The sequence below is a fragment of the Hesperophylax consimilis genome, chromosome 26 (assembly GCF_061612785.1).
Source record: "Hesperophylax consimilis isolate HC1 chromosome 26, BYU_Hcon_1.0, whole genome shotgun sequence".
Lineage (NCBI taxonomy): Eukaryota > Metazoa > Arthropoda > Insecta > Trichoptera > Limnephilidae > Hesperophylax > Hesperophylax consimilis.
Genome location: NC_142861.1, coordinates 5,681,532 through 5,704,764, shown reverse-complemented (window position 1 = coordinate 5,704,764; position 23,233 = coordinate 5,681,532). Strand labels below are relative to the sequence as shown.

The following is a 23,233-nucleotide window of genomic DNA, read 5'->3' as shown; positions in this document are numbered from 1 at the left end:
CTGTTTGGAATTGTCTTTCTTTTTGTTTCTTTTTCGTTGAAAAGATTAACAGAAAGTAAAGATTGTTTTGTGGTCTTTTAAATTGAGCTCCTTCTTCTATAGGGATACGCATGTATCTGATACGGATGTTGTGTATTTGAAATGACGAGACCTGCGTCGCCACCATTCCTTATTGAACTCTCGAAACGTCAAATCTAGCTTACATAACGTCAATCACAACCAAACAGTGGAGTAACAGATGTAGGCGTCATTTTGTTGACTGTTTTGTTCATAGCATTGATGTAAAGCTCATGCATTATTACAACATGTATTTTACAAGTGGCGATTTGACTTTTTTTTTGCTAGACTATTATATTTATTAACTGTTTCGCTGTGTTTAAAGTCCGTGTATAGTAACGAATTTACCCGGCTGGTCGCGGGAGACTGACGTAGCCAATAATTTTACAATATTTTGGTATCGTGTGTATGCATATGAACCTCAATGAGTCTACCAATGGCAATAATCTCCAAGAAACTTGCGTATCCCTGGAGAAGAAAGGCCTAAATAATTCAAAGTTTTAAATTTTAGTTTTTTTTTCAGTTTTATAGCTTTGATAATTTTAAAACTTCCAACTATCGAAGAATTTAAAACCAAATCTTAATAAAACTTATTTTACCTGAATAAAATAGAACAATGCAACCTTTAAACCTCGAATCTCTGAAATCCTTGAAGCTTCGAAAACTTGATATTTAAGTACATCCATATCACAAAATTTCAAAGACTTGAGACCGTGAAATCTTGTCATAGCAAGGCCAGTACCTATTCTACAAAAGCGTTCTGATAACATTCCCTGAAGTATGATACTGAGGTATGAAAATACGGAGGAAGGGCTAAATAGACATAGTAGAACTGAGGTCTTTGAAGTGTATGTGTGATACAAGCTCGTACAAACGTATTATGATTTTTGATAAACATTGTGCAACGCAAGGCCGATGTAAACGCAATGCTTGGTAAAGAAAAGGGATGTTTAGTTATCTTGAAATTTAAATACGGAAAAGCAATTGAAAAGGGTGCCTGTAGAATATTGTGTGATGTGAAAGTGGATGGTCAAATAAAAAAGACATATTGCATGATTTGAGGTAATTATCTAATAATAATAAAATTAATATGTAGCTTCCCGCGGGGGTAAGGGAGAGAAGTTGGGCAGTAAAACAACTCTATCATGGTATAAAGTTCGTGTTTCATTCATATTCATACATATTCTTATAAAATTCTTCTGCTGGTGTAACTTTTGATATGACCTGACACAAGTGATTGATTCAGTTGATCGTGCCATATCTTCCTCGCATATCCCCGACGTCAAAAAGTTGTTATTACGGAAGTTATTGCTTAAGCTTATAATACAACCTTGAAGCCTTCTTGAAACATTCGATATATATTTTTTTATAAAAACATGAAAAAATGGCATGTATCAAGTAACCTCTTAACCTAAGAACATTGTAAGTTTGAAACACTGTTATTAGAAATGAAACATGAAATATTGTTACTTTGAAACATTGTGACCTTGAAACATTCTAGCCCTGAAACATTGTAGCCTTGAAACATCGTAACCTTAAAACATTGATACCTTGAAACATTGTAACCTTTAAACATTGTAACCTTGAAACATTGTAACCTTGAAACATTGTAACCTTGAAACATCGTAAACTTGAAAGTTTAAATCATCTTTAAAGACCTTAGTATTGCAATCCTGTATCCTTGGAACATTTCAAAAAGAAAAAAACGCAAAAAATAAACCAACCATATTTGAAAAATTCCTACTATCATCATTATAATCAGAAAATAAGCAGAGGGACTGAATTCGTCAACTAAGCCACTACCCAAAAAATTGTAACTGTAAAATAGTGAAAAACCAACCTTGCACAGGAGTATAGATATTCATATACAGGCAGTCCTCGCTCTGGTTGGTAAGAAAGGGTAGTAGTCTCTTCAGGTACTCCAGTCTGCCCTTCGGCATTCTGCCAAGGGCGGCGGTTTCGTTGGCGATGTCAGGCAGCTTCTGGGGGCAAGCGGGCCCCGCGGCCTCTAAGGTCTTGATACCGTCCCAGGGCGAGGGGGTTCTGGTTGGGCTGAACCTGAAATTAAAACAACATTTTTAATAGAATATTTTTAATAGAATATTTTTAATAATATATTTTTAAAAATATATTTTGAATAATATATTTTCAATAATATATTTTTAATATATTTTTAATAATTTATTTTTAATAATATATTTTTTATTAAAATAATCAATTATTATAGAATTGTGGAAGAATAAAACAGATTTCATAATTCAAACCTAGCACGTGTATTGAATGCAAACTGCCAAACGCTGGAGGTTTGAGCAAAATTATTAAAATTTTATAAAAAGGTATTCTTTTCTAAAAGATCCGTTTATTATAGAAGATTGGTCACTATCATACATTTATAACAAGCAAGATACGACAAACGTCCCATTGGAATGTTTTATGATGACGTACATACGAGCTTTGCCTGGGACTGCTATACATACTAATTTCATCGATATTTCTTGTGTTGTGGTCGATGACTAATTCTCAAATAACCTTTCGTGACCATGGGGGTACTATACTACCCCTCTTTTAATCAGTTATTTTATATCACAATATTGTATATTTTTTACGTTGCTTTTAATTCGACAACTTTCTAATTTCTGCCACCAGAATTGCATATAGAATTGTGAATACATAAATTATTCTTTAACTACCGACGTCATTTTTCCCATGAGCTGTAATGCTTTTTTATATTTTTATATTATGGAAACAAAACAGAACGTTACAATGAAAGGAATATTTCAAAGTGACTAGTAGACTAGTATAGCATGAAGCGTATGTATATGTGAGTGTGTTTGTAAGTGTAAGAAGTGGTGGTATATAGAAGTGAAACAATATGTACCAATGTGCATTCTTTCAAAATAAATTATGGTCATTGAGTAGGAAAAAATGTCGATGTAATAGCTATAGCTTATGAAGAGCATGGCTGATTTGCGAATTTGCTGCTGCAAATGTTTTTTATTAGGCATGTAGAATAGTGCTGTGTGCCAAGATCGTCTCAAAGGTATGTTAAAACTCATTAAGAACAGAAGTCCGGTACAACAGTCGATGTTGTTGTTTGAATACTACGAAGAAATGTTAAATCAGCTACTGTTTTGCTTGGTTGAAAAGATTTACCTCTGGCAGAGGTGATGTTGGTTATCTAATAATAAGTTGAATTGGAATTTGTTAAGGTACATAAATATATTTTTTTAAATATTCTTTCTTCTCCGTATTGAGTACAAGAATACTTAATTATTATATAATATATAATTCAGTTATGTAAGAATTATCTCAGTTCCACTTGGTGGTTCCAAACACAAAGGTACCAGGCAAATACAATCGATTAGTAGAATAAGCTCTTTGCGAGAAAACATCAAAGCAGTGAATCTCTCGATTCGGTTCGGTAAATTCACATATTACGTAAGGGAATTACTAGTACTACTTGCCAATATTACTTGAATTTGAAATATTGCATACGATTTCAAAAGTTGAGCAGCAATAATATCTATGTAATATTCGTACCGAGTCGTCTTTGATCAATGTAGCAATTCATTTACTCGTGCTGGCAATTATGGCGTATTACGAGAATAATATAACAATCTTAATTATTTAACTTATTTAAATATTATCATATGCCCAATAAAGCCACAAAGCTTTGAATATACCATTACAATATGAGCTAAGAATAATGTATTATGAAATAATGTTCTCGGAATGAGTTTGGTTTAACTCATTGCGAGTGTTATATAATATCTTGAATAATAATTCGTATGTTTGTGTAATATAATCATTTCAGCACGTTCCAGAGATACAGTACCGCCTTGGTTTAAGACCACCAATCAAATTGAAACGTTGCTTGACATGTGTTAAAAATGTACGAGCTATTAGCTAAGTTTACCACGAGTTATTTTACAGGGTTTTGCCCAGCACCTAGCGGTCAGAAGTAAAACTAGGGCCTATAGATAAAACAGATGTTTTGTTTATCTGTTTGGCTTTCTTTGACAGTGTTTTGTTTTGATAATTAGCTTGTCAGTGTGTGTTATTTGATTAGGTTATAAAAAGCCTCGCCGAGTGGATTTCTCACTTCTTCTCTCTTAAAAGTAGTAACAGTCAGTCATTATGGTCAACTGACCGTTATTAAAAGTGTTTTACCCGGGTCGGGAATATTTTTAAACTCGTAACATTAAATAAAGTAAAAATGCAGTTTGTGCAGTACAAACGAAAACCATGCGTCTGTTGTTTTGAAGACTTCATCAAGCCCCAACAATTCTCATCAACATGGCTATAGACCAGATCTGAAAAGCCAGTTACTCCCTCACCTAATCTTTCTCATTTCCTTCCCATCCCTACTACCTTCAGCCGTTCAACATTGGGGATGACATAGTCTCATTGGAACCAGACGGTTGATAGCAGTTGGGACTCATGTGCGATATTCACATAAAAAGTACTGTCCAAACTCATCTACGCGATTATTTATCTAGTTATAGTGAGTAATACAATTTTGCAAGAACCTCACAGTTTAAAGTGTTCAGGTGGCGCGGAGAGATTAAGCGTTGGATGACGTAACTCAGCTATCAATCTTGTCCACATATATGTCCCGGACGGTTTTTATGACGTCAGAACCGAGCAGATTGTTTATTACAAGAATATTCGAATTATTATTGTAAGAATAATAAGAAAAATATAGAACTAGACCGCAAGCAAAATGCGCGCATACGCACGTCTTTTGCCATGCGCTAAAAGAACGGTATTTGTTAAGAGGAAGCTACAAGCCAAAAATGTGTACATTCTTGATATACCTTATATTGTAGGTAATAGGCATTAAAATCGCTTGACAAATAGAGTTTAGAAACGTTCGATTTCAAGCAAAAACTAGTTTTTATTTATTTTGTAAATAATTTTATAAGAAAACAAAAAAGTTAATCAAATGAAACTTTCACAGATAATCTTAGCTATAATACTGTATTTATTAAAAGTTTTTTTTCCTTTACGCGCTCATACATTTCTATTAATTGAAAAAAATCATTTATATTTTTTACCGAGCAATTTATTTTTTTATCTGTATTCTACTCAAGCGAAACGATAGGAAAACCTACAATTTATTTAAAGCATATTTTATGGTATTCATAATGTACACCAATTCGTTATAAAGATTAATCAAAATAGTGATTTGGCTTTGCTTCGCCTTAAGAGTTCGCTAGCGATCGTGTTGGCTTACCACGCGCACCCACGTGCATTTTCATATATCTAAATTCTTTGACAGATCTAATACGCCCACATTTTGAATGAGAGAGCTAGGTATAATACCAGTAGCCGAAATGACAAATGGTAATATTTTTATAGTCTTAGATTGCCAAATTCTTTTTATCTCATTAGAATTATAATCATTTTATATTAATTAATATTTTTAATAATATTTATATAATTAAAAATTATACTGTATTGTAATAAATCTACGCTTCTTTTCCTATTTGTGAACGTGTTTGTTTTCTTTGAATTTATTTATAATTCATTATAAATATATGGAATTATGTAAAGCTAATGTAAGTGTAATGAGTAAAATTAAGAAAAGGACGCTTAGACTGTTCAGAAATGTAGAGCGAATGAACGAAGAAAGGAGTGTATATGACGCTAAAGTGAATGGTAGAGTCGGGACGCCCGAAGGAGACATGGCACGATCAAGTAAATCAGATACTTGAGTCGGTTCATGTCAAGAATTGAAATAACAGAATAGTATGTATGAATGTGATTGAAGCAAGTAGTGTGTGCCAAGACCGAGTTGTTTGGCAGCCCGCCCACCCCTCACTTCTTTAACTTGCCACCGACGGGAAAAATTTTTGCTTACAGTCATTTGCTATCCTTTGTGCTAGGCATAAAACTCTTGTCTTGTAAACATTATGTTATGATTAAAAAAATATTCTTTCTTTGTGTGTTTAGAAAAAGAGTATAGCTACAAATGTTAAAATATATACTTAAGGCGATTCACCACGTCGTGTAACATTTGGAATCAGGCCGCTTACAATATCACTTTTTTATGTATGGTTTAAATTCACGCTTAATACCAGCCGCCAGTTTTGATTTATAGGAGGAAAAAACATCGACCAAAAAGTGTGTTTTATTTGAATTTGCGAAGTTTAGCCACAAATATTTAAATGTTTTACGTTCATTTTCCAAAAAACTTAGGACGGGTTGTTTCGGAGAATTTGAATAATTCATCAAATTTCAACGTTCGTTTTCGGGTTCTGTGAAAGTCCCATTCAAGTTCTGTTATTATATCATTATAGCTTAGTTGCTTGACAAAACTGAAATAAAAACAGAACTTCAAAAAATCTTTCACAGAACTTGAATATGAACTTTGAAATTTGATGAATTGTTCAGATTCTCCGAAACAACCCGTCCTTAATGTGTCACATTATACAATAAAAAAATAACGGAAAAGTGGTTTTTAAGTAGGAGATTTAAACTAAAATCCAGTTTTTACAGGGCTGATACGTATTTTTTTTCTGGGTTTATAAAAAGGATTCTCAAAAAAGTGCTCGATTATGTCAAAGGCAAAGATATGCAAAACATCATAAATATTATCGAGTGATCAAATATTTAAACCAAAAACACATGATTTTCCTCTACTTCGCAGTGCTTCGCTTTTCAGAAAATTGAACTAAGCCTGGGTGTTTTCAAAATAAGGTTTTCATCACTCTGAACAACGGTTAAAAATCCGAAAAACTTCAAAATTTTAATATTCATGCGTTAATTCTAAGAAAAAAATATTTTCATGTTATAATAGTCAATATTGGACTAATTAATAATTTAATATTCCATAAATTATAAAGAAAAACTTACCTGTTAATCCCAATTGGCGGTGTTGCATACGGAACTCCTAGATACACCTCCACAGGCTTCAAAAACTTGTGTTGATCCATCGGCAGAATCACCCCTTGCAGTTTTCCATATCTAGTCGATATAACTCGGGTACGCAACATGGAATTGCGACCACCCTTAATATTATAGAGATTACCATTAGCGCTACGAGTCATTATAGATAGTGAGAAAATTAACAAAGATAAAAATTTACACACATCGCGTAATGATTTGCGATTTAGGAACTTCCCACACTTGTAACTTTTTACACTAGCCGCGTTATTCCCGACAGTCACTTCCATTTTTTAAGGATTTTATTTACATTTTCGTTACAACACTTAATTGATCAATTAATTACTACGCTAAAAAGAAAGCGATTTAATATTTAACACTTCACAATTTACTGATAATTTATTCGATTATTTTTTCACTATCTTTGAATCTTTTTTTCTCATTTTTACTTTAGAGGCCTTCAGTATTTTTTAAAAATTTTGAAACATTTTAACTGCGTTTCATGTTGAAAGAACATCGTTATTTTGACTAGTTGTATCTTCTTTGTGGAGAACAGGAATCTGAAAAAAAGGAAACGTTATCATTAATAATTTATTACACTGAAAGAAACCAGAAAGTTTATGGTTATGTCTCTTTAAGAAGAGGAAGGAGTGAACATAGGTCTTGAAAAGATCCATGTTGTAGGAGGGAGGAAACACAGAGACCAAAAAATCGTTCCAGAGTCGAGCTGTTGAACTCAATGACGAGTCGTCGAAAGACAACGATCTGTTATCTTGTAACAAATGTCAACCGTGTACAAATGTTGGGCGCGCGTTTGGGATGTTTTCGACTATCACAGGTGCCAAAGCGATCAATGTCGCTAGTTCCTCGGAGCCTCTTCCATTGTAATATCGGTAGAACAAGAAGAGCGAAACCCACCTGACGCTTATGCTCTAAAGATTACAATCCGTTTGTAAATGTGAATGTCAAAAAAAATTAATGATTCTAAGTAAAAGACCTTCAGAATCATGGCCCAATTTTGTAGATCGATGTTTGAAGGTTGCTAGGTTGAATAAAGTATCATTTAAAGTAATAAAAGAAAATAACGATGGTATGGAGAAACGTTTATAAATAGTGTAAAAAACAGATACTTTTATAAAGTAAATAAGAATCAGTATTTAGTTAAAAAAATACATTTAAAAATCGTATTTAGACTTCCATTCCGAAGGGGGTAATTCCACAATCAAGAGTTTTGTGTTATTAGACGCTGTCCCGGTAAGACAGATATTCCTGGTTCGATTCTTAGTTGAAACCGTTATCTTTTTTTTTGTCTTGTTCTGTTTCATGTTTCGTTTTGTTTGGTATGATCTTCTCCTTTAATGATATTATATTACGTTGATTTGTATAACCTTTAAAAATGTCGTATAAAAATTTAATATTAATCTCCCCATTCCCACTCCCTTTTTCCTATCCGCAAACAAACTACGATGGCGGTCGTAAATTAGTGCATATATTACTGGAAAAGGCTAGACAAATTTATCGTTTGCATTATTTAATGAATACTGGCTGAAAATTAGCCCCAAGCAGGAGGTTCCGAAGAAAATAATTTCCCTCTGTGCCTATGTCATCTTTGGAGATACTATGTGGAGGGTATTTTTAATGAAATGAAGTAGATGAAATTCTGAGAAAGAAAGGTGTTTGGTAAGGTACGTTATGAATCCATCCATCCTACTGAAAAGCAAAGCGATGAGTCGAGAGAGTCTTGCTATAGAGGTCAAAAGTTCTCAATGAACCGGCCTTTCCCGATCTGGCAGCCGCACAAATGGTGAAGAACATGGGCAACCCTGCTAAATCACTAAACGATTATCGATGGGCGACCCTAACGCATCCCTTTCGGATCATAAATTTTCCCTTTCAGGTAGATACATACAAGTTAAAACAATCGTTGAATATGTACAGAACCAGCACTTGTTTTAAAAAAGACTAGGTATATGTATATCAATTTTAAAGAAATTCAAATCAACGGTTATTGAAAAGAATTTTAAATGCAAATGTATTGTTAAGCAGAATTTGAACAATTCATCAAATTTCAATGTTCATTTTCGGGTTATGTAAAAGTTTTATTCAAATTAAAAACAGTTTATTTTTAAACAAGTTCTGCTGTGTAATTCTTATTACACGTGACAGCTGTTTCGCCCTCTGAAGGCATTATCAAACTGTGGGTAGCCCACTTACAGACGATACATTTATATTATTTCTAGATAGGTATTTTAATTTCAATTACTGATTTCCTAATTGATTTCTGAGTAAAATTTTAGAAATTATTAATCGTTATTACCTCAGTAAAGTTTCCCTATTTACTGTAATGTTTAAATTTGACTGAAAGTCTTTTTGTTAGTTATTCCCAAACGATGTTATTCCCAAACGATTGGGTTTTTATAAACCCAACAACAATATTGTTGAATATATAAAAAAAATTAAAAATTAAAATGGAGTTCTACAAATTGAACTTGATAACAATAAATATAGGCTAGTTGTTCAGCAGAACAGAAATAAAAACAGAACTGGAAAAATAACTTTGAAATTTGAAGAATTGTTTAAATTCTTCGAAACAACCGTCCTTATTATTTTTCATTTCGGATTTCAAAGAGTGTCATAAAAAGAAAAAGAAAACTCCCGAAACGATTATAAAAAATACTAAATTTACTATCAATATCTTTATATTTCAAGTTTCCACGAGTTCCATTTCGTTAAAAAAAGTTTTAAGCTTCTCTGATAAATTAATATTGTTAAAAATCTTTTTACCGTGGTGATTTCATAATAATTTCGGGGTGTTATTATGAAGGCGTATTTCAAAGTAATAAAGCTTCAAACTATAGCAGACGTAAGTCAATTTCACGACGCATTTTATAATATCTAGGACCAATTAGTGCCAAGTGATATTAAGCTTTTGACATCGTAAAGTACCAAACTTTAGCCTGAGCCGTCAAAGCTATTTAAAATTTGGATACGTCAGGGGCCTCAGAAGTTGCGCGTTAATTGTATTCCGATAACGTAAAAATATTTTTAAAATATACACTATATTCGTTTTGGCAAGAAATCTATATGACTTCCGTGGTCAAGCGGTTAAAATCCTGGACTTCAAACCCAGAATTTGTGAGTTCAAATTCTGGCTTGCGAAAATAAATAGTATTTAAGTAAAATGAATAAATTTGTATACACCATGATTTAATAAAAAAAAATCGACATGTTTCAAAAGCAACAGTTTCATTGTCAGGATAATAAAAATAACAAATATTTATTTATTTTATTGATACATGATTTAGAGGGTACATGTGGTTTTTTGTGATATTTCACCCTCCATGCTGGGAAGACCCTGTGTTATGGCGGGTGAATTTTACATTTTGCGGACATAGAATCTATACATTACTATGACATAAAATAGAGAAATAATAAAAATGACGCATAGCTAGTTTGGGTTGCAAGAAGAGGATGGAGAAGTTAGAGAATTATAAGGCTGGCCGCATACATACGTTTTTCGTATTCGATTTCCAAATTCATTTTCCGTATTCGGACATCCGAATGCACGGAATCAGTAGAAAATACATTAACTGCCGCACACGTTCGTTTTAGTTCCGAACGGAACAAATTCCTTACGCACGTTCCGAATGCGAGCCGGCGCGTTCGGAGAAACCGAATGGAAAAAACCTAATGACGTCATGTGGAACGCAGCTATTGCATACAGTTTGTTTGTGCCGACGCAAACGTACGGAAATTTCCGTTCGTAATTCAGTGTTGCCAACGGATCTTGACCTAATATCGCCGTTTCTCATACATAAGGTAGCGTAAAGTAGCCGAATTTGCTGTTAGGTGGGACATGTTTAAAATTGATGTTTTTACGTGAAAATAAAAATTTCGTGAGGGGGGGGGGGGTGGCTAGAGAATTTCAAAAAAATAAAATTTGTCCCCAGAAAATAAAAAAAATTCACGGGGAGGGTGGCTAGAGAATTTCAAGAAAATATAAAATAGAAAAATAAATTTCATGGGGGGGTGGGGGGTGGCTAGAGTCAGCGCCAGTTGCCTTTTAGATTTTTTCGGCGCCGATTCTCGCTCTGAGTAGCCTAAATGGCGATATATCGCCCTTGTTGGCAACACTAGTACTGACGTTTATACATTCCGAATGAAAAAAAACGAACGTTTGCGCTAGTCTCATGGAATTCCGAATACGGAAAACGAATTCGGAAATCGAATACGGAAAACGTATGTATGTGGCCAGCCTAAGAAGATGAAAAATTTGAGAAATTATTGGTAAGTAGATCACACTTATTAATTATGTACATACTATACCGCTAATATGAGAATAAACAAACAATAATGATAATTCAATTAATATTTTGAAAAAATGTAAATAAAATTTTGTATTATATCTTTCGAATATTATGATTTCAGAAACAATTTTGGCTTTGATTTATTAAATAAGAGAAAATAAAGACATATTATTTTGGACTCGAGGTCTACACTGTTTACAAAACTACTTGTTTTAATTTATAAATAGGAAACTTCGAAATGAATCAATCAAATTGTTTCAAATCAAAGTATAAATTTAATTTGCGAGAAAATTATAGAATGAACTTGCACTGGCCATTAGACATCACAAATTGTCCTATACGTAAAGTAGACACCATGTCAAGACAAATCAATTAATAACAACGATTTTATTGAACGTTTATAAACACATGGTTCCAATGATACGATGCTGATCGTCTATTTATTTTTGATGAAATAATGTCCTATTATTGTATTTTAAACTTATTATGTTATAAACTACGCCTACCCTCAACACAGGATTTCCTATCTAGATAGCCACAATACATTCACAAATAATAATTAATAGATTTGAATGATTAAATAAAATAAAATTAACCCGTAAAAAATAAGTTCTTAACTAAAATACGAGTATAAGTTTTTTCAATGTTCTACCTAGTTGCGGCATCTCTTGGGCAGGCTAGTAGCCGATTTCAAAGTTTTTATTTTTATTTTTAGTTCACCTGAAGATTGAAACTTCCTCCTCAGTGACTGGAGTCAATCGTGCTAATATCTGCGCCAAATTCCGATAGGATCTCAGACCGACATTTAATTCGTATATTAACTGCTGTAATATCATAGAATTTCAGAGAAATTTATTTATTTTGTAAGAAACAAACAGCTTTTATATAATATGCAATGATAGATATAAATATACAAGTTAATTGAAGTCAAGCCACAGAAGTTTCTAATGTTAAAGTGCATTAGAAATGAAGTTTTAGTTTCTTAAAATTAATTTGGTGTTAAAGGAAGGGGAGAGGAAGAGGAAAATAGGAAGAGGATAGGAGATGCTGCCGATACATTCCATACTCTCATATTAATAATCGATCGTACGCATTACTTCATATCGATATTTCTTTAGGTTATTACCAAAAATGTCAATGCTATAATTTTTTTTATTATATTGTGCACATATACGAGGAATTGGGGAATTTTTTCGAATGTTTGTTCTACACGATGCGTAAATGCGTAATATGTATGTATCCGCGCGTGTGTACTTGATTCTCACCAAAATTTAGTTTATAAAATGTATTGTCATCGATACTGAGCCTATCTGCCGAGTTGCAGCTCGATCGGATGTCGGGAAGTGGGTTGGTTTCTGCTTTCGAGATTTGCATTCATTCATTCATTCACGAAAACAAAATCACAACCTTATCAGTTACAAAAGTAAACTGAATCTATAAACAAACTTCTCATTTATTCATCAATAATTCGACAAAGGTAAGAATCATTGCAGAATGCATTGCTCCGACGATTCACCAAAAGTCCTTGGTTTGTCAGGAGTAGAATAATTGACAGTAGCTCAAAATTTCCGTCAAAACCTATTTATTCCAAATTAAAATCAAACCCGAATCCTTCCATCTCCAACCTAGGCCGCTGAATCCCTAAATTCCATCGTATACTCTACCTTACCGCAGTAAGCAGGTCTATATAAAATATTGCCATAAACACAAAAAAAAAATATATATTTCGCTATAATCATATTGATATAAATAGTATATATATGGAAAAATCCCTACAGTAGCAAAACACAACCCCCTAACCGGGTAGATTATCTCCTCATGTATTCACTTCTACCCCCAGTTGACGCAGGAAGAGGGAGAAATGTTCCCTGGCACTGCCTAATATATATTCGTTATTAATATTTATATATATATATTAATAACGAATATATATTATATATATATTTTTTAAATACGATACCGAAAAGAAAATCAACATTCAAATAAATGTGTTTAAAAAATAATAATAATAAGTGCGTAGCTTCCGATCCTTCCTTTTCTCATCTTTTTACCCTCCTCAGACCCTTCAACCTCAAAAAACACCCCTATTGCAGATGTTGTAGTCTTATTGGCTGCGTGTAGTTGAAATTATTGTTCAATATTCACTTTATAAGAAAATTCACTTCGATTGTGTCAGTTCCTATAAAAATTGCCTTCGATTATATAAATTCCTAAAAAAAAATCACCCCGATTGTGTCAGTTCCTATAAAAATTCACTTTTATTGTGTCAGTTCCTACAAAAATTAACTTCGATTGTGTCAGTTCCTATAAAAGTTCACCTTGATTGTTTGTGTCAGTTCTTATAAAAATTCACTTCTATTGTGTCGGTTCTTACAAAAAATAACTTCGATTGTGTCATTTCCTATAAAAATTTACTTCGATTGTGTCAGTTCCTATAAAAATTCATTTCAACTGTGTCAGTTTCTATAAAAAATAATCAATTTGTCGGTTCCTATAAAAATTAACTCCGATTGTGTTAGTTCCTATAAAAATTTACTTCGATTGTGTTTGTTCCTATAAAAAAATACTTCGATTTTGTCAGTTCCTATCAAAACTTATGTCGTAAGAGTTCGTTTGTGCGTTTAGAAGTGAAAGTTAAAAGTTAATTTAAAATCAAATATCAAAGAAAATTGTAAAACTTCATTATGACGTAATGTTTCCGTTCCGTTTTTGTAATTTACTACAGAGAAAGTTTACTCGCGCGGGCCAATCCTTTTATTAAAAATAATAAAACATGACTAGACAATATACGAAACTAAAAGTTTTTCATTAAAAGAAAGTTGATGAAAAAATAATATTACCCAATAATAACATATTATAAGGCGATGATGAGAGGATTAGTCACGGAGAAAGAAAAGAATCTGAAAAGGGATTATCTTATTATGTGGGTACTAAATAAAGTTATTTGTGATTGATTAATGATGATTGATGCGATGATTCCATTTAGTTTATAATAATGTAGGGTGTAATTTGGAAAATCACAGTCATGCACGGAGAAAAATGAGTATGGATTTTTATCACGATACTGTTAAAAATGTGACTGCGGGATTATTTATTAATAGATTATTAGTCATTCCGGATATATCTGAACACGTGGTCACGCAGGTGGCCTTGTTCGGATAGATGTTATGGACGAGATGTGAAAGTCTTATTAATTTTTGAACACGTGTTCCGACTTACTCATAACACATTCGTGTCATAAATCGTAGCATACTCATTCGTTATAGACCTCCAGTCATTATTTAACAGAAAAAAAATGTTTTTGATCAGATTAACAATACTTCATAGAAGTAAGTTTTCTCCATGTGGCATTTGTAACAGGGTATACAAAAGCACTGCGTAGTTCGTATTCGTCTAATTGTGAATGGCAAGCAGTCCACAATGGTGTCAGCACACCAACCCTGATGATGATTAAAGTGAAGTGTACTTGCAGAAAAAAATATGAATGTTGTAGAAATGAGATCTCCGAGGCGTATGTGTTGTCATATCATCTTTGACCGTGTTAAAAATGCGGTGATCTTGAAAGAATGCAAGATAAGCGTAATAAAAAAAAATAGATGAAACTCTAATGCTGTGAATACACGTGATAAAATAAGCACGAGCCGAACCACGAATAATGGAAAACAAACTGAGCAACCGCAAGCACCGCGAAACGCCGCTAAGCACGCGATTTAATTCTCACGTATATTATTAAATGACTTGGGCATGAAGAGCGGATTAACGATGAAAATTGAATAATAATAATAATAATAATAATTGGATAATTTGTAGAGCGCCGTTTTTGTGAAAAATCACCTCAAGGAGTCGGAGACACTCAGGAATACATGGTACGATCAAATGAATCAAGTACTTGAGTCGGACATGTCATGAGTCAGAATAACAGAAGAGTATTTATAATATGATCTATAAAGCGAGTAATGTATCAAAGACTAAAAGTTGTGTGGAAGTTTATCATCGTTATCAACGACCGCTGTGATACGCCTTGAAGATTAGGTAATTATTGACTTAATCTTTTTGTTTGTTTTTGATTCATAATAATATTTAATATTGCTGAGATTGCTTTGATTTGCAGGTCAAAATAAATACCTAGTGCCTTAAATTTGAAGTACGAAACTTTCCTTTATTAGTTTATGCTACCAGTGGACTGTTTTCTACACTTTTCAGTTTCATTATTGAAAGAGTTCTGCTGGGGCTGGGAGAGTCACGCTTCACTTCACGAGTCTTCCAACTTGATCCGAACTCAGGAAATCCGAGATACGTAAATATACGGAAGAGTCACGTAGTTTTACGTAGATTCACGTAGATTCATGTGATTTTGCGTCGACTCGCGTAAATTCTCACTCACATTTTTCTCCCTCCGCACAGTGAGTCAGTTTGCAAAATTTAGAGTCAACTGCGATTCCATATTGTAATTTTATTTATTGTGATTAAATTACTTGCCCAACAAAGGCTAGGTTGATCCAGACTTTTCGTTTCATTAGCATAGTCCAGTGGTAACGCATTGGACTGCCATTCCGAAGGTCGCGGGTTCGAACCCGGCGTGCGCAAATAAATTTTATTTGATTAATTTGTGTTATTTCACAATTAATTAATTAAAATAATATATAGTATATTTGCGGCACGTTCCAGAGTGGAAGATACTACCAGTATCGCCCTGGTGTAAGACCACCATTCAGAATTGAAACGTTGCTCCAAATGGCTTTAGCCGTGTTTAGTGACTAGATCTGAATAGCCAGGTACTTCCCCACCTCCCTCTTTCCCTTCCCCACTTACCTTCAGCCTCACAACATCCCCCAATTGGGGATGCCATAGTCTCACTGGCTCCAGACGGGAGCAGTTGGGACTCTTGTGAGGTATTCACTATAAAAAAAATAAATAAAATAAAATAAAATTGACGAGTAGTGTCAATAAATTTTAATATTTAACATTTATGGTTCCTGATGCCGATTCTCGTTTCAGCTTCGGTCGGTTTCAGCTTTTGGTGCAAGCATTTCAGCTTGACCGTTAAAGTTTATGTTTCGTGACACCCAAACTTATTAACGCGGACAAAAATTACTGTTGCTAGTTTTTTTAATTTCTTTGTCATCCGGTTAAAAGCGGGATTACAGGCAGTTTTTTCATAAACTTTTACTAAATTTCGAACATATTGGAACACATGTTTATGCGCATGCATTTGCCTTGATAATATATAATAACAAAATGCGAAAATATTAGGATTTTTTTAATACATGTTCCGACATCGTAATAATATGTTGGTATTTCACTAAGTTTATTAGGAAACCTAACAATTCATTTGTTTAGGGGCTGCAATCCCTTTTTTAACCGGATTACAAAATATTTTTTTTATAAATAATAATTTCAGAACAGATGGGTGAGTGCCAATTTTACACCCTCCACAAAGCATTCGTAAAGATGACAGGTCCAGGGAGAAATGATTTATAGGAATATATGATTTTTTTTATGTGTCGTGAAATATCTGTATTAATTTTTTTAATCATCTGTCGTATCATCAAAAAGCTCTAAAAATTCATATGGTTTTTTTATAAAATTCTAGACTGTTGGAAACTCTTTACTTGAGCATTGAGTGTAATATAATATAGTAATTATGTCCTAATTGTCGAGTAGTTAATGACAGTGTCCCAGACAAAATTAACATGAACGGTCTGTTGTAAAGCATGTTTCTATTTATTACGCACCATTATATGTTTAGTTAAAAGAGAAAATTGACTTTTTTGTATCTAGCATAATAAACATTTTTTTTGTGCATTATTTTTGGTGGTTTGTTGAAACTATAACTTTAAGTTTAAATAAAATAATATATTGTTAGACGAACGGACCTGACATATGTAACAACTGAAATCTACAATGAGGATTATGAATATTGCCAATTTATTAAGAATCTTTTATTTATTCGTAAAACTGATTAAAAACAGAAACACAGGCCTTACGAATTCATAAACAGATTTCTTGATACACTTTTAGTAAATTAGGAATATATTTTCGTGATCCTGGAACACGTCTTCATGAAAATCCGAATATTTTTGCATTACAACGATTTTTATTGTTTCGTCATAGTGATTGATGTCATATACAAGTATATATGATATTACCAGACTATTTAATTAAAGACTGATTGATTAAAGACTAATTAAAGACTGATGAAACTGCTTACTGCAGTTTAAAGCCAATTAATTCATCTAGATTTCACCGTGCATCCTATATTTTTATATTGTAAAAATATGCCACATTATGTTATGTCTATACACATAACGTTTTTGAAAAATGTTAAAATATGCTAAAAATCACTCCAGTGATGATTTGAAAAAAATGATTTTCCCTGTATGTACAAGCCCTATATAATCAATGTAGTTTTAGGAAAGTTGTTTAGATTTTATAATGATATTAAATCGATGAGTATACTAAAGAAAAGTTATTCCAATGAAAATTGTACATTTTATTTGTTACTAAAGTGATCTTGTCCCACTGTGCCCCGGAGAAAAATCCACCCATTTCGTTTCCAACTGAGTAATTTGCGTAAATTTGTATTCTCTCGTTGTATAACATCTCTAAACACGAGGCCTGAGATTTTCGAATCTCCGCTATTTCTGATACGTTTGCCGAACATGGAAGAAGATACTGTATGAGATTGCGATAAAGATTCCAAATGAATAGTGATTTAAACTTTACGGTATTTGCGTTTCGCAGTACTGATAAACAAAGGCTAAAAGGGTACTTCAAGTTGGTGTATGGCAGACATTAAACTAACCGTAAAAAAAATAACTTCTGGGTAATATTTTTAACCTACTCGTAATTTATATAAATTGTTATTTAATCTTAAAGGTCAAGAATAATAATATGCATATCTTTTCACGATTATCGTTGTATTTATTTATATTCATAATACCATTACAATATAAAACCTTCAAATATTTTTTTTTTTTTTGTATAATTTTAATGAGCAAAACCTAATTTTTTTAATACATAAAGATAGCTGTCAATGAAAAAATGTGCAGTGAGAAAAATGAAGATAATTTTGATATTTCTTATTCAAGTATTATACAGTTTAATGTGACCGAAGGAGATAGGGACCCATTGGCTCAGTTGGTAGAGCGGTGCCCCGGCATGGCAAGGGTCCTGGATTCGAGTCCTAGATGTGAACTATTTTTTTCTATTTTTTCTGTTGAAGAATCGCTAATATTGTCTCATTTAAATATAGATCAAATAAAATTGTTTTTTACGGCCTATGGCTTGTGACATATTTGGGGATGCTGTGTGGAGGGTATTTTTGGGAAATAAGAAGAGGAAGGTCTGGGAAGTAAAAACGTATGAAGGATAGATAGGAATCTGGGGGTTAATATGTCCAGGAGTGAAGGACATGTAAATCCATCCCTCCCACTGCAGTGCAAAGCGATGGGTTGAGAGAGACCGGCTAGAGAGGTTAAAAGGTATCCCTCAACCAGTTTCACCTTCAACTTTGTAGTTGCAGCAACACACAAGCTTTTTTAAGAGACTGATTCGTACAATTATTGCAATATCACTGAGATAGGTAGGTTTTTCACACTGTCAGACAGGTACAGTTAATTTGGTGGGGAATGTAGGAAAAATGTTATAGTGAGGTACATTTGGTTACGTTAACTGTTAATGAATTAATTATTTAATTTACTGTAAAATACGCTCATCACAGATACCGTGTGTATATATATATATATAAATAAAAAAGGCGTCTGAAAATAATAAATTGAAAAATTATATTTGAATATTACGTAAAAAAGGGTGTAAATTATGAATATGCTCTGACAATTTCAGTGCAAAGAAAATACACGTTTGTGGTCGGTGGAAATAACATAAAAAACTTCACTTTCATTTACAAATCATTAAAAGGTAGCTTAACTTGAAAAAAATCATTATTCGAACCAGCCCTTGTTTCAAGATACGAGAAACAAAAGTTTTGCCAAAGAATACAATCCTTCATTTTGTTGTTCAATACTTTCACTCCAAACAGAAGAGTTTTCGTAACGCAGAATATTCTTCCCATTGGATTTGAATACAAAAGAAAATCCCTTCATTGTGAGCAATATATAATGAAATTGGACCCACTGAACGATGGTTCGGACACTGTCAAATAACTCTCTCTCTTCTGTAAGCATTACCAAAAACTAGATTTAAGCAACTATTTATCTGAGTAGTTTGTTATTATTTTTTCTCTATTCTTTTGCATAGAATGGAAATGGTTCACTAAACCAAGAAATATTTTTGAAATTTGAAAAAACCTGCGTTTAAAAAATCAATGTCTTTTGTGAAATTTTGGACATCGTCTGTGGACAGCGAAATGAAAATTTTAATGAAATGAATTTGTAATTTGCTGTAGGTATACATTTAAGATTGTTGATTAGCTTCCAGCTTAAAAAAAATTAAGAATTTTTAAGTTAATTTTATAAAAATTCTCTTTTACAAAAGAGTCATAAATTTATCAGTATTTTAAAATAAATATTTATATACTTTTGCCACTAATCTTCTCATAAATTTAATATTGATAGTAATTGTTGTTAAGAAGTGACGTTCCAGGTAAGTATGTTCTATAAGCCTAGGAACTCATAGAACTTAACTGAATTTTCACAAAAATGGAGCAATACAAATTATTATATTAAAACACAAATAACTTTGTTTACATCACTTTAATATATATACATATAACCTCTACATGTTTCATGAACAAAGTTCACCTCATCGGGAGCAAGTATTACTTGTATATATAACCTATATATAGTAATACACATAGTAATATATATAACCTATCTATAAAGTAATACTTGTTCCTAATGAGGTGAACTTTGTTCATGAAACATGTAGAGTTTATATATATTAAAGTGATGTAAACAAAGTTATTTATGTTTTAATATAATAAATAATGACATCAAAAAGTGATAAGCTTTCAGAGGAAATTTTTTCGAAAAAAAAATCCTATAATTATATCGCCAGTATCATTTCAACCTTATTCTACCCCCATCTCACTCTCGTACCACTTCTTAAAGTCTCACCACATTCCTCAAACTGGGTGTGAAATATTACTACTGGCAGCGGCAATTAAGACTCGTACTAATTTTTCTCAAAAAAGTATGTATGTTTTTTTTTATTTGAAAATTATTTTTTTGCACTTCGCTTGGATTTGGACCTCTGGATTCAGAGTTTGAATGTCATCGCTATAAAACGGGCGTTGTCAAATTTGGCGTCGCATTTAATAACCGTGGAAGCCTCTTTCCCCGGCTAATATTTATGAAATTATTTTCTATCACTACAATGCGCAATAAATAACGACTATTAAGTCATTTTTATAGCTCGAAAGCCGCTCTTGCGTATTGTGTTTCGATGGCAGCAGTAGAGATAGGAAAACTTTTCCGTTTTTGGAAGATTTTGCGTCAACTTGAGGCGGAATGTTTCTGGCGAAGAGAGAATGTATATCACCACTTTCTTTATTACGCAATAAAGAAAAAAGTTTATTTTTACTGTCAAAGTAATGGAAAGAACGCGGAAGCAGAAAACCGTTTACCCTTCGGGATAAAATAATATTATTAGTCACTGTTTTTTGGCGTCTTTTGGAATAATTTTTTGTGCAATAATTGTCATAAAAGACATATTCTTGATATTTACGCATTATATGTGGGAGTAGATAGTTGTGTATTCGAAATGACTTAATGGATAGGAAACCTCAATATCAAATCATTCAATTATCCTACCTACCCAATGTACCCATCCTAAAATGTCACCATCACCGGAATATAATATATATGTTATGGTTAAGGTTTTCACGGGTGTAAGATGTAGAATGATGTTCTTGGTTTACCCGCGTAACGTAGTCCTTAAAATGACTTTTTAATTCCTGACGTTTCGGACAGACTCACTGTCCATTTTCAGAGATCTTATGTCCTGAATTTTGTCACAAACTGAGTTCAAAGCAACCCAATCAGGTAAAATCACTTTCAACACGCATACTTCGTCCAAGACATAAGAATTGATAAGCATCCACTTGTATCTTGACTTCTGGACCGAGCAGACACGCGAAAGCGTTCATTTGGTTGCTTTGAACTCAGTTTGAGACAAAAATCAGGACATAAGGCCTCTGAAGATGGACAGTGAGATCTGTCCAAAACGTCAGGAATTAAAAAGTCCTTTTAAGGACTTTGTTACACGGGTAAACCGAGAACATCATATTTATATATACATATTCTTTTTTTTCCTTAGGTCCACGCAGGGAGCCTTGAAGAAAAAAAAATCCTCAGGGCCTATTTAATCTTTGGGGTTGCTGTTTGGGGGGTATTTTAAGGAAAGAAAGGAGAAAAGTTCTGTGAAGGAAAAAGATAGGTGGGTAGGAATCTTGGGGTTAATGTATTTAGGAGTGAAGGACCTATAAACTCATTCCTCCTGCGGTGCAAGACGATGGGTCGAGAGAGAGTCTGGCGGAAGAAGTCAAAAAGTCTCTCTCAACCTGTCTCTCCCGATCCAACCCATTTCGCAGAATATGGGCAAACGCATTCATCGTCAAGACCCAGAAAAACCTCACCCCATGAACACGGGCACCCCTGCTAAAGTCGCCAAACGTAGCGAACAACTTTGGGTGACCTAGGGCAGGGATTTTTCTCCTAATTATTGCAAGAAGAAGAATACGTCAAAATCTACCTTTCAGGCTAATAGTATGCTCAGCGTAACTAAAAATAACTAGGACAAAAAGGGTTGATGTGCGATATAAAGTAGACCGCGTAATAAAATTTTGTTAATTTAACATTCATATTACTAGTTAAGCACCTTGAAACTAGCTGCGACGGTAAGTACTTTTTTTCTTTACTCGAATGCTCTAGAAGCCCAGTTTAAAAATATTAAAGAATATTGTCCATCGAGTTTAGCAGACGCGAAGAAATTAATTGTCCCACATAATAGCAGATGACATAGTTTTGGGACTGGTCCTCCGAGTGTGTTGCAAAGGACTCACTCTAGCAGCATCTTCTAACATCAACTTGAACAGTCGAGTCGCTGTTTTGCGACACCACTTGATTTGTTTTAACAAAAAACACAATTCAAACTATAATAAAATTAAAAAATTAGGATAAAGTAAAAAAATATATTACACTCATGAGCATGCTTAACTCGTGTATGTAAGAAATAACTAGATAGCAAAGCCTTCGTGAGGGGCGCCGCCCATATTTTTATAAAGAAAGATTAAGATATTTTGGATTTATACTAAAACCACATTACAATTATTATCACTGAGAAATGTGTTTTCACCGTGTTTATCTTTATTAAATTACTAGCTCACGTGTACCCGGCATTGTTCGGGGTTATTAATGGTTTGGAGTAAAGTTTTGAGGTCGTGAATTCTAACGTAACTGAAATTATATATGGTGCATTTTTAAGGTTGAAATAATGTTTAGGAAATAAGTAAGAAAATTGAACATATTTCTTTCTTTTTTAGTTCACAATCGAATTTTTATATGGTTACAATTATGGTTCAAAACAATATATGCATATTTTAATAGTACCACCGATCTCATTTGAAAAAGCTATTATCGCGTTTGATATGGGTAGTATGCTATTACAGATATAATATAAGTGCATCATATAATGTTATTTATTTCACTTGATCGTGCCATGTCTTCCTCGGGCGACCCCAATTTCTTTGGCCATTCACTTCCACGAATTACATTCGCCTTGCATCCCTTTTTTCGTTCATCACATTCGCCTAATTTTAACAAACATAAGTACTTAATTAATTTACTTGGTCGTGTCATGTCTTCCTAGGACTTTAGCAACTACTTCTAGCATTCACTTAATGTAATATCTATGAAATCCACATTTTTATTGTTAAAAAAACTACACTACGTCGACTTTAATTTAACTTAGCGAAAATATTTAGCGAAATCGTTCCAGTAGTTATGGAGTCTTTATTTTGG

The 23,233-nt window shown here is 33.1% G+C and overlaps 1 protein-coding gene across 1 annotated transcript in view; it reads right to left on the bottom strand.

Moving 5' to 3' along the window:
* LOC149411020 (neuroligin-4, Y-linked-like) overlaps window positions 1-23,233 on the bottom strand; it is a 556,662-nt gene that overhangs the window by 300,322 nt on the left and 233,107 nt on the right. Inside the window, exons 3-4 of the mRNA XM_089647354.1 lie at window positions 6,916-7,505; window positions 1,898-2,115 (exon numbers count right to left, since the gene is read on the bottom strand). Of these exons, the coding sequence (XP_089503480.1) occupies window positions 1,898-2,115; window positions 6,916-7,235 (538 nt within the window). The 5' untranslated portion in view covers window positions 7,236-7,505. The remainder of the gene's footprint in view (window positions 1-1,897; window positions 2,116-6,915; window positions 7,506-23,233) is intronic.